This window comes from Artibeus jamaicensis, unplaced genomic scaffold (assembly GCF_021234435.1).
Source record: "Artibeus jamaicensis isolate MK-2021 breed Jamaican fruit bat unplaced genomic scaffold, CSHL_Jam_final contig_2191, whole genome shotgun sequence".
Lineage (NCBI taxonomy): Eukaryota > Metazoa > Chordata > Mammalia > Chiroptera > Phyllostomidae > Artibeus > Artibeus jamaicensis.
The window spans coordinates 4086-17221 of record NW_026521451.1 but is presented as its reverse complement, the minus strand read 5'-3'; the positions used below and the strand labels follow the sequence as shown (position 1 = coordinate 17221).

At 42.8% G+C, this 13136-nt stretch overlaps 1 protein-coding gene across 1 annotated transcript; it reads right to left on the bottom strand.

Moving 5' to 3' along the window:
- Window positions 1-293: 293 nt before the first annotated feature.
- On the bottom strand, window positions 294-12558 carry LOC128626418 (ropporin-1-like; the record flags this gene model as incomplete). Its single annotated transcript, XM_053658814.1, has 4 exons — window positions 12353-12558; window positions 4264-4391; window positions 1704-1821; window positions 294-455 (listed from the first exon to the last, which is right to left on the bottom strand). Coding segments are annotated over exons 2-4 (396 nt in total), but the record flags the coding sequence as incomplete, so codon positions are not given.
- Between the last annotated feature and the right edge of the window lie 578 nt (window positions 12559-13136).

Here is a 13136-nt window from a genome sequence, read left to right as displayed (position 1 = left end):
GGGAGTAAAGTGGAGATGGAAATCAATTCAAGTGCAATGATTGCAAATCATAAATAATCCAAAGGCCACATTTTAGTCAACCTCTCCCCAGAGCCTGATGACAGCTTCCTTTTCTCTTTCCTCCTCACCCTGGCTTCTGACTGATGAGCTGAGAAACTGATTCAGACAGGAGAAGGAGTGGGTAAGAAGAGGCAGAGCCCTGGAGGGTTGACAGTGTACATAGATGTCCTGCCCTTCCAGGCCTGGCGAGAGAGACTTCCCCTTAAGGACAAGAAGCATTAAAGCTAACTTACAACACCAAGAGCGCTGCAAGCAAGGGCTAAAAACTTTAGCCACTCAATCTCCTCCGTGAAGCGGCCCACATTTATCACACTATTTAACAGCTCGGGTGGGAGACTCAGCACCTTCCACATCTGGCCCAGCTCATTCACATGGATAATCAGCCTGCCAGCAACCTGCAGGGTAGTAGACAGACACAAGGCAGAGAATGAGTGACAGGATAAAAGCACACCCTGAGCAGTGCCTGCCCAGGAAAGGCCCTGTGTTCTCCCAGAATCTAGAAAGAGATGGGGGTGTCAGGGGATAAAAGGGGGCTCTGATTGGCAGCTATCTTTGAAGGGGTAGAGAAATATTCAGCCAATGAAGAATATGCTAAGATATAACTTAATCATTTTAACTTCAGATGTCAGAACTGTGAGAACAATGTACATTTATAGTATATTTTTTCTGATGCTTTTATTATCTGCTGCTTCATTCCTAGGTCATTCCTGTAAGGCAGACAGGGCAGCCTGAAATGAAATCAAGGGGCAGAGGACTGTTCAGGACCAAAATTAGTGGTGACACTAGAACTAGGCATTAAACCTCTTGCCTCTAGACTTCATTCAGTTCCTTGTGGTAGACCTCACACACACCCCTCACCCTTCCCCAGGAACAACATGGCTCTATGTCTGGATGCTTCATGTTGCTTGGCCCCTGCTACCTTGGATCTCTGCCACGTCCACTGCTCAAGGTTCTGGTGGTTAAGAGGAAAAGGGAACAAGTGGCCAGCTGTTGGCCCACAAGGCAGTAAGGGCACAGGTGCCCCAGTGAAGCATTACTACCTTTCCCAGGCCCTCTGATTCTAGTGAAATGCTAAGCCTCTGGCTAAGTCAGACCTGAGTCACCCCGAACTGCTCTGTTCTAAAGCGGGGTCTCATGGTGCTAATCCATCTTTCCTCATCCATTCTGCAGGCAGCCCCCAGGATGATGTGGCAATGAAAAGAGCCAGAATTATCCTGAAAATTAGGCTCTCTCCATCCCCACCTGGAATAACCAGGGAACTGCAATATGTCCCTCCCCAAACTGTGAGTGTCCTCATCTGGTGATCTTGATCTTGATCACAGTAAGGGAGACACTGTCAAGGGATGTGCACTTGCAAAAACACTTTCTGGACAGAAGGGATTAGCATTTCTTGGAGCCCCTGGACATTCTGCTCACCACAGAAAAATCTGGGGTGACCCCACTGGTAGCTCAGCTTACTGCCCATTTCAGTATCATTCCTATTTCCATCAGGGGAGAGGTATTTGCAGTGCATTGTTTAGTGAACTTTAGGATGATCCTAAGTGGCCAGCTGGCTTTTCAGGGAGGTGGTGGGCTTTTGTCTGTGCCTGGTGGCCTCGACGTTGTACCCGCATTTCTGCTCAATGCTGCAGTAAGACCCTTACCCTAGAATGCAGGATCTTCAACAGCTCAGGTGTAAGCTCTGCAAAGTTAGATGAGGCTACTGGCTGAGACCCATCTCTCACTGGAGGAATGTCTCCACGGGTCAGAGCTCCAAAATAACTACAAGAAAAAAAGCTTCTTCATTTACAGCACATATGCGAGGAAATTCTTGTTTGTGAGGAATTACATACAGAAGGTCTGTCCAGAAAGTATCCAGCCATGTAATATTGAAAATAGAGACATTTATTGAAGAAGATACAAAAAACACTGTACACAGGACAATGACATCTCAGTCCCCCTCAAAGTAGGCACCTTGGGACCTCACACAGTTTTCCCAGACAGCACCGGCTGCACCGTCATGTTTTCGAGTCTCATCGACAGTCTGAAATCTCTTCCGTCTCAAAGGTGATTATAGTTTTGGGAAAATCTGGAAGTCGCAAGGTGCCAAATCTGGGCTGTAGTGGGGCTGAGTTGCCTGGCTGATTTGATGTTTCACCAAAAAACTCTGCATGAAGCATGATGCATGAGTGGGCACATTGTCATGATGAAGCTGCAAGTCACCCGTTCCCCATAACTATGGCCTTCTGAATCATCCAAATAGCTTCCGCGGAATAATGTTCAAAGTTAATGCAAAATTTGATGCAGATTCATTGCTATACTCACTCATTTTGAATGTGACAGCCACACAGTACACATGCTCACCCAACAAGGTCTACCACCCCCCACTTATTCGTACAGTAAAGTCATCATTGTTCACGCATGCGCATTCTAGTTCACTCTCCTTGGCTGTCAGGTTACATGGATGTCACGTTAACAGTTCTCATTCTATTAAAGTGGCTGGACTCTTCCCAGACAGACCTCATATAGTTTGTCTTGAAAATACTTTGTGGAGTTCTAGGCTCTAAACTGCTGCAGGTCTCTGGTCACATGAAACCATCTGCTAAGAGCTTTTCAATATTTGAATGGATGGAGAGTGCTGTTAGGTCATGATCTGCTTTTTCTCTGCAGTTGAACTACAAACTAACTCTTCATGGATAGCCAAAATAATTTACAGCAAACGATATAATATGGGAGCAAGCAAGCTATAAGAATGGAGTGTTCTCTTACATAAATGTCAAGGACAATACCAAGAAATGCCATTTTTCTTGGTGTAAAATAGCACCACAAGAACAACAAAATGAGGTCTTTAACTACTGTATCGTATAAAACAGTGTGCCTGAGATGCCAAAAGAAATTGCTCTATTGACACTGAAGTTCAAGCTTAGAGATAATGTATAAAATTTAGAATGCAGAACTAAACAGGCCTCATTACAGTAAAGCAACCCCATCTCTGTCTCTTTTCATGAGCAATCACTGGCTTATTTTCATTCCATTTATAAAAAGCCTCTTCATGGCCCAACCCAGGAACATGAGTACAGTGTCCCAGAGCCTCTGGAAGCCTCCTCTTGAGTGCATTGTGTGTGTTCTCCAGGTGTCCTCACCTCTTTCCCACCACCCACACAATCCATCCCCTCAACCTCACCTTCTCCCTTCCCCCAACCCACCAGCTCAGATAAACAGCCTCTCTTACTCCACTTTCCTACTTGAATGCTACTACAGAGGCCATCAAACAGTGAAAACAGCCTGAAAAGCATCTGAGAGTTCTGGTTAGCTCCCAACTCCTGCCCCAAGTCCAAGTCCCCCAGTTGCCAGGAGGCACTTTGTCTAAAAAGCGATTTCAAAGCTGAGGGGCTTTCTCTACAAAGCTGTTTCAATCTGGCCAGCAGCCATTGTGTAAGCTCCTTCCATTGAGCAGCCTCTGGGGGTCCCTCCTGACAGAGGGCACCTGCATTTGGGGCACAGTTTGTAGCCAGGCCAGGTGCTCCCCGGTCCTTATCACTGTGTTTTGCCTCATTTCTCCAGAATGCAATATGTACTGTGTGGACAGGTCAGATCAAAGAAACTCGAAAGAGAATAACAATTTCCCCAATGACAAAATACAAAAGGTCACTGGTTGGAGATTAAGGTCATTTTAACAGCAATGGAGGAAGGAGTCTCATGAAAGGAGTGAACCAGCTTGGACTAGTCCCACAATTAATTCACCCTGTGAGTGGATCCCAACCCTCCCGTAGGTGCACTGCTGTCATCTAGTGGTGATGCCAGAGATGGGGGCCAGGCTGTACATGGGGCAAAGCCCTGCCGAGTTCCAGGATTCTGAACTTTTCTTTCCCCTGGGACAGTGAGCTGGGGTGCAGGGTGGTTGGAGTGTGCGTATCCTGATGTGAGGTGATAATCTGACTTACTGATTGCCCTGGCACACTCTGCCTATTGCCCTGGCATCCTATTGCTCAGCCTGGTTTGCTTAAGGGCATCTCATCTCCACTTGGTTTGATGGATTTATGTATAGAGTTTAAAGCATCAAAGAAATGAGAGAGTTGAACGTCAAAGATTACACTAATCCATCCCAACCCCCAGGGTGCAGTGATGACAACCTCCTCACAGTCTTCCAAGACCTCCCCTGCTCCAGCCCCTCTCTCCACCTCCAGTGGAAACCAGGGCTGGAGGTGAGAAAGGAGTACGTACTCAGCAGCCCACTGGATGAGATCCTGTGGCTGTGTCCGAAGGGCAGCTTTGGTAAATTGCTTCAGCAATTCCGGCAGCTCCGGCGGAATGCATATTTGCTTATCCATCTGAGGCATTGATTGGTTGGGCTATTGGCAAAGAAAAAAATAAATAAAATGGGAAACTTTGAATTATAAAACAACAGGAACCCTGGACAGGAGGGTACCCATCCTCTCTGACACTCTCAGAAGTGGGGAGTTCACTACCCCACCAGACAGATGCATTCTCTTGTTCCACAGCTCTGAAGGTAGAATGTGGTTTTACTAATCCTTGCTTTTTGTTGTAAATAATTCTTTCCTTTGACATTAAAGAACATACAGAATACTCTTTCATTATAAAACTAGAGATCAACAAGAAATAAGCAAAAAAATCTTCTAGTGATATCAACACAAATATTAGGCATGGTTTTCCAGAATGTTATCAATGTAAATATTTGTTTGTATACATCAAAGTGGGGTCATACAAAACAGCTCATTAACTCCACAGCATATCACACACATCTTCCATGCCATGCAACTCTTATTGGCCAAATAAGAGTGGGGCAAAATCTATTCTGTGAATTCTCTATTATTTGGCATTAGTTTATTTACAAATAAAAAATAAGCATTAAGTAGTCATTTGATGAACATCTCTCTTTACATCTGTAGGTACTTATCTATTCTAATTGTAAAAGAGAAAACTCATACATTTCACTCAAAAAGTTCCAGGACATGTTGGAACAAAATATGAAAATCCATACATACTCTATGCACAAACAACAGGTTAAAAGATTTTGTCTGCATTTAGTACAGAAAGAGTCTAGGTATTCTGAAGAGCCCTCCCTCAAAACACACCTAGATGTAGACAAATCCCAGCCAACAATACCTTTCAAGTTGCCTTGTTAATTTGCAAGAAGATGAGGGAAAGGAGCAATTGGTCAAATAAAGTGAGGAAAGTGGAAACAGAATGGTCAGCAAATGACAAAATGAGGGGCAAGTGCGGATGCCAGGAACTTGGAACTCTCAGACAAATGGCCAGGCAAGTTGGGAACAGACCGGATCTGGGGCCCCCAAAATGGAAACAGCTGAACTGAAGGACTCTCAAACCACTGTCCCCCTCCAATCTGAGACCCTCCAGGGTTCACACGCCCTTAGGGTGAAAGGGTGGGACTGAGAATACCTGCCTGTTGGCAGGGGAAGTAACATAGAAATCTGATTCCACTGTTACCTCTTTTGGGGGTGGGGGTGGGCAAGATAGTCTCCTACAAATCTGTAGCCACAAACTAGATCTATGGTTTAAATTTATACCACCCACCAACCCTGGCTTGTGCAGCTCAGTGGATTGAGCACGACCCTGCAAATCAAAGAGTCACTGGTTTGTTTCCCAATCAGGACACCTGCCTGGGTTGCAGGCCAGGTCCCCAGTAGGGGGTGCACAAGAGGCAACCACACACTGATGTTTCTCTCCCTCTCTCCCTCCCTTCCCCTCTCTCTAAAAATAAATAAATAAAATCTAAAAAAAAATTATACCACCTACCAGCCTGGTTGGAAAATCCCAAGACAAATAATTAGAGAGGCCTCAGTTTACTAGTACTCTGTTCTCTTTTACTTTATGTTCTTCTACTTGGAGGAAGAGGAGCATAAAGATATTAATTTTAGACTTTGCAAAAAATCAAGTATGCACAGTAAAATTTCAAGGGTAATTACTATGAAAGTAATATCACCACCAAACTAGGAAAGGAGATAAAAGGAATTAGGAACAATCATAGCAAAACAAAACAACTTGTTAATCAAAAAGAAGTAGGAAAGGAGAGGGAAACACATAGGAAAACTGTAGTGGGATTGTGAAATACCTGTGCTTTTCTATATGGGTTATTTCACTCAGCATAATGTACTCAGGGTTCATCCATGCTCTAGCCTGTGTCAGCATTTCCTTTCCTTTTAGAGCTGAATAATATTGCATTGTAGGTATGCACCACATTTTGTTTATACATTCATCTGTTGTTGAACATCTGGCTTATTTCAACCTTCTCGCTACTGTGAATATTGCTGCTATGAACATGGGTATACAAACATCTCTTTGGGTCTTGCTTTTAATTCTTTCGGGTAGTATACTCAGAAGTAAGATCAGATGGGAATTCTAATTGTAAGTTTTTGAAGACCTGTCCTACTGCTTTTCACAAGGGCTGCAACCTTTAACTGTTCACATGTGTTTTGACAGGGTCTTTGAGTGGTGCAATTCTTTGATTTCTATTCTGAAGACTCAGATGGCCTCATGTAAATGAAATAAAGGCCCAGCCCTAGTGAAATAGGTTTCTATGACAACACTAATAATCATTACCCTTGCTCACCATAGGCTAGACAAATAATACCTCTACTTCACTCCATTACCTCTCTAGCAACTGTTCTGTGGTCTCTCGTCGTTTTTGGCCAAGGAATCCCTACCCATGCAAAGTCTCCATACCTACTTATTGTCCTTTCTCGATGTTCAGTTCTTCTTTAATCTCTTGCAATTTTTTCTGGTCTCATCATTCTATTGTTTCCTTGAAAGTCACCAATTACATCTGTTAACTTCTGATGTGTGCCAGATACAGTGTTAAGTATTTTGTATACATATTCTCACTTAAAATATCCTTATGAGGTAGATTATATTATCAGCATTTTACAAACGATGAACTGAGAGAGAAAAACTTTTGAAATGACATGTAACGAACAAGTGACAGAGGTAGGATTTGAACACACAGCCGGAGGTGGTCAGTAGCCTGTTCAACATGACTGTCCTGTCCCTCTTGAGGCTTTTCCTTGATTTGATGGTAGACCCCATTTTTGCTTTTCTACTTTCCTCATCTCCTCTGTCACCATGACTTTTCTTCCTCCTTCCTCCTGCTAACCCAGAGTTCACAATCTTCCCAAAGCTGAGTCTTCAACATTCTGAGCTTATGTCTTTCCGCTGCCCTTCTTGGAGAGCTCACACCCTCTCAGGGCTTCATCTACCACAGAACTGTGCTGACTCTCACTTACGCTTCCATTCCACACTTCCTCCTGCCTCAAGGACGCATCTCCACAAAAATTCATTCTCCCTCTCCCAGCTGAGTCCCAAATTTGTTTCTGAACACTGTCACCATTTCCTCAGTCATTTGGCACCAAAGCCCTAGGGCCACCCATTCTCTTCACTCTGTTGAATCTGTCACTAAATCCCATTGATATTTCCTTTGAAATGTCCTCCCTTCTCTAGTTCCAGTCCTTTTACTTTGATTCAGCTCCTCGCCACCTATTGTGCAGCCTCTTAGCTGGAATTCTTGTCTCCAGTCATTCTCTGGTCTATTCTGGTCACTGTGTCTAGATAGATCTTCTACAGCACTGTTAGTAGGTTAGAGAGCCCTCTCTTAAGGCAATTATATCCTGATTTTCAAGGTTTTCCATGATTTTATACATATGATTTCAACTGTAAATTTTCTGCTAGCACTTACACAGATTTCCAACACACAGTTTATTGTGGCCTCTTTCCAAGAAATTATCCATTCAAAGCTCAGCACTTTCTCTTCTTTTGTTAACCAACATGCTTTTCTCTTTTCCTCAGGATGTTGCTAATTCTGGTTTCCTCTTCCTTTTCATCTAGTCAAACCCTACACACCCTCAAGGTTTGTCTTGAGTCCATACTGTGCCACAGGTCCTCCTAGGAGACTTGTGTATGATCAAACATTATTTGTGATACATTCTACCTTGTATAGATTTCTAAAGCCGAGCTTCCCACAAGTGGTCATGGCAGAATAGGTTAGAGGCGTGCCCCAGAGATTGGTAGTTGTAAACATTTTTATAGTGATACAAAATTTACAACCATTTTACAACCATTCACAAATTTCAAATAGTTGACAGTCTACTTGGATACTGTTTGGATGAGTCAGTAAAATTCCAGATTTCAGTAATTATTGTTTGCGTTCTTAAGGTTTTATGCAAAGCACCTGCCATTAAAGATGCTTATAGAGGATTTTCCCCTTGAACCATCATGTTAAAAGCATAGTTCTGATTATTGCTTTAATTGCAATGTATTATCAGTTATCATCTTTTGTGAATATGTGTTTCTTTTTAAAGAAGATTATATTTTTAGAGAGTGGGAAAGGAGAGAAAAAGAGAGGGAAAGAAATATCCATGTGTGAGAGAAACATTCATTGGCTGCCTCTTGCAGCCCCCCCACTGGAGACCTGGCCCACACCCAGGCATGTGCCCTGGACAGGAAACTGAACCAGCAACTTTTCTCAGTTTGTAGGCTGGCGCTCAACCCACTGAGCCACACCAGCCAGGGCATGAATAGGTGTTTCAAACATTTAGTTCTTTTATTTAATTTGCTCTTATTTTTCACATAATTTTCTTCCAATAAAGAAGGTATCTGTGCTTTTATCAAAATATAATTTATTTTGTTCATTTTTAAAGTTATGATTTGAGCCCCGGCCAGTGTGGCTCAGTTTGTGAAGCACCATCTCATAAACCGAAGGTTTGTGTGTTTGATTCCCAGTCAGGACACACGCTTAGCTTGTGGGTTCAGCCCTGATTCTGGTGAGTATAAGAAGCAGCTGCTGGATGCTTCTTTCTCACACTGATGTTTCTCTCCCTCTCTCTCTCTCTTCCCCCTCTCTAAAATCAATAAACATATCCTTGGGTGAGTATGTTTTAAGAATTGTAATATTTTACATGTATGTATATATTTATTTTTGGCCTCTGATGCAAAATATCAAAAATCTGATTCTTAATTGATTTCATAATGACATTATTTGTTTATAGAAATAAACAATGTCTGCTTCTAAAAACAAATGATAATGGAAAATAATTTAATTGGTTCAGTAAAGAAAACTTCAACCTTTAAAATCTTATGGAAAACACTCTGTCTGGTTGGTGTAGCTCAGTGGATTGAGAGGAGGCTGAGAACCAAAGGGTCACCAGTTCAGTTCCCAGTCAGGCACAGCCTGGGTGTTGGCCCAGATCCCCAGTAGGGGGCGCATGAGAAGCAACCAGACATTGATACTTCTCTTCCTCTCTAGAAATGAAGAGATAAAATCTTTTTTAAATCTTCTGAAAAACACTTTTCAAAATATGTTAACCATACTTGAATATAAGGAATATTTATATTTTCTGAAAAGCTAGCATTTCAGTTACTAAATTAAATGATAATACTTCCAAAATTCCCCCTTATCAAATACTTACTTTTTCAATAACTATGATTTATATTAGCTTAAGAAGATCTTATTTCCTTTGAATATTGATTTATTATAGTCAGAAATGCCTATGTCTCCTTAAAAGTACTTTACATGTTATATGTCTTCCTACCATAAAGTGTAATTTAAATCTAAATATTAATCATTTTAACTATCTGATTATAGTTGAATACTTTTTAGAGATTCATAAGACATATGCACTGAGAAAAAGTTCTCAGACATTGCTTCTACTAATACTGACCCTACTCTTACATTCTGGGATTCTATGCTCTCTCTCCTGACCTCCTGGGACACTGATTATATCTATTTTAGGCCATATACTCTGTTTGGTTTGTCCATCTGTTGGTCAGTTTGGATAATTTCTGTAGATCTCCCTTTAAGTTCCCTAACCATATTTTCTGCTGTCCAGGCTGCTGTTAAAGCTGTTCAATGAATTTTTTTTATCCTCACCCAAGGATATTTATTTCCTATTGCTTTTAGAGAGACAGGAAGGGAGAAAGAGAAATAGCAATGAGAGAGGGAAGCATCAGTTTCCTCTCATATAAATCCAGGCTGGGGACTGAACTCACAACTTAGGTATATGACCTGACTGGTTTATGGGATGACACTCCAAACAACTGAAGAACACCGGCCAGGGCTATTCAATGAATTTCTAATTTTAGATATTGTATTTTGTGTTCTAGAGCATCAGGAATTTTAATAAGATGTAATCTCTGTGTTGAAATTCTGCTTGTCCATTTATGCATCTCTTCCCTTGATTTTCTTGAACATGTTCTATATGGTTAGTTTCGGGTGAGTGTCTAATGACTCTACTGGTTGGATCTACCTGTGAGTCTCCTCCTAAAGTCTTTTTTTCTCTTTATTCTAGACACACTTTTTTTTGCTTCTTCTATGCATGCCTCATCCTTTTCAACTATGTCAGACATTGCATACAAACTGAAGGGTTTGGATGCCTTAAACTTCTGACCTGTCATGCCCGTGGTGTTTGACTACTCCATGGTAAAGTCTTTCAGCAGGGGTCAAACACAGTCCTGAGTCCACATCCAAAGTTGGCAAATGTCCCCAGGGAAGAAAATGGCTTGTGATCTTCAGCCCACCTTGGAAGGTCTCTCCACACTAGAAATTGTAATCTAGTCCTCGCTGTTTCTAAAGCTCTCTGATGTCTTTACAATGTTCCTAAAAATTATTTTTCTAGAATTTTTTTTAGTTGTTGAAGTGGGAGCCTGGAGCTGCTTTAAACTACTATTTTCTAGTTGGAGGTAGAGATGCTTTTGTTAGTTTTGTTTTGCTTTAGGATTTAACTAGAGCTTATGGCAGTGACTCCCAAATCTCCAGTTGTAAACTCTCAACCATGCACAGTCATACCTGCCACGTACCTACTCTATAGTTCCCCTTTCCCACTAAAGCATCCAAAACAAATGTCTTTTACTCTTTCAATATCATTAGTCTGATGTATCATAGCCATTTTTGATTTATCCTTCTCTTCCATTCCCCACTTCAGTTCTGATGAACTTTAAAAAAAAAATCTGTCAGGAAAATAAAAAGGAACACCTTTCCTTTCTCTCTCTCTTTTTTTTTTTAAAAAAGAAGGGGCTTAATTTGACTTACAATATAGTTCAGTATCTTCAATTTACAAAGGACAGAATTGATGTATAAATAAGTGAAGTGTTTGGCACAAGATAACAGTTTCTGTTGGAGTTTAATCAAGAACTCAGGTCTACCTCATTGCTCTTTCCACACTGTACCATACTGCCCCTCTCTGAATAAGGCAATTGCACATCTTTCTTTCATATCAAAATGATGCCCTATCTGACTTTCAAGCTCTCCATGATTTGTCTTACTCATATTATCTTGCTCCTCCAACTTTATTTCACAGAAGTCTGGATCTTTTTCTGTCTTGAGTCGGCCCATGATCAAGTCAACCCAGATTTGGATGCCAACAACAAAAATGCCAAAAGTAGTCCTATCTGACCTTGTCTCCCCACCCAATGTTTTGAGTAGAACTTTTGGCAGTGTTGTTAGTAAGTTTCCCAGAATTGCTTGTATATCATGCTAGTACCACTCGTGGAAGTTATGAGTTCTACATTCATTATTTAACAAGTGACTCTGTTTTGATTTTCCCTAGGTTCACATCATGGTCCACAAATCCAAAGCTACCACTTACAGACTGCCATGTTAACCGTGCTTCCCAAAGCTGTGTCACATGTCCCATCATTTGGGAATCTGGTATACAAATTTGGGGGCACCTTAATAAGTGCATGCAAGTCTTCATTTTTCAGAGTAATACCTGCCTCTCCCAATGGGCTGTAAACTTCAGGGCAGGAACGCTCAGTTTCTGTTCACTATACTCTCACTATAGCCTTGGTGCCTGCAATATAGTCAGTGCTCAAAAAAAGTTAGGAAAATAAATCACAGGAAAATGAATCAATGATAGCTCTTTATAAACTGCTAGTCATGCTCATTGGTCCTTATGTCAACCCCAGTCTCCTCCCCATCCCCCCACCCCCACCCCCAGCCCCGGTATTCCTTTAACCACGTTACAGAAGAAAAAGAATAGGTTTGGCCAATCAGTGAGGTCGGGGGCTCTGATCCGAGATTTTGTTATGTTTTCAGATCATTGTTCTCTGTGTAAGAAATCACATATAGTAGTTCTTGGTGCAAAAATGCAGATATAGTATGGGCAGAGAAACAAAATCACCCATGGTCATTTTCTCTTAAAGACCATAATCCCCTCCTCTTGTTCTGTGGACAAGGATTCAGAATCCAGGTGGGCCCATGAGCAGGACTCTTCCCTTAGACCCACGCAGCCCCCGGGGTGCTCGCCGCTGTCCCCTCCCTCCACTTCCCTTTCGGAGTTGCTACCTGATGTTCGTTCCCAAATAAGCTGTCTGGCACCAGCCGACACCCGGTGCCTGGCCTCAGGCGGGAAGTACGGTGAGAGATTCGGTGCCTGGCACCCTTGGCAGAGGGAAAGCAGTAGAACTTGGGCAAGGTCGGTACCGGCCTAGGCTTGGAGCGACAGAAGAGGTGGAGCGAGAGCCGGCTTTGTTAGAGCTTAGCCTTCGCCTGGCAACCCTGACGCCGGCTGCGCTGCCTGGCAACCGAGGCGGAAGAGCGGAGGGGCGGGGGCGAACGTCACAGAGCAGCCCTCCAGCCCCGCCCACCGGCCCCGCCCACCTGTCTCACTCCGCCACGCCACGCCCCACCCCCCCCACCCCACCCCCGGGCCACAGCCTCCTGCAGGGTCTGCTTCCCCAAAGTCCTGCCAGGGCGATGTTAGGAGAGGCTGGGAAGAGCTGAGGCTGTTTGCTTGTGGTGGGAGGACCAGGTAGCCTGGCCCTTTAAAGATGGTGCTGGGGCTTTAGGAAACCTGCGAGGATGTGTGGGAATTTACAGTGGACTTTTGTACATTACAGAGCAAAAGTGGAGGAGCTTAAAATCTTTTGGTTTGTGGAAGGTGGGCAGGTGAGAAAAAGTCCTTAGGAATAATAGTAGCGAGCATTTCTTGAAGTACAAGTTCCGTGTGTGTGTGTGTATGTGCGCCAGAATAATTCCTAAATACATGACACCTATTAACTCGTTTAACCCTTAACGACCACCCCTGAGGCGAGATGTATTACTGTCTTCATTGAGACATGAGGAAACG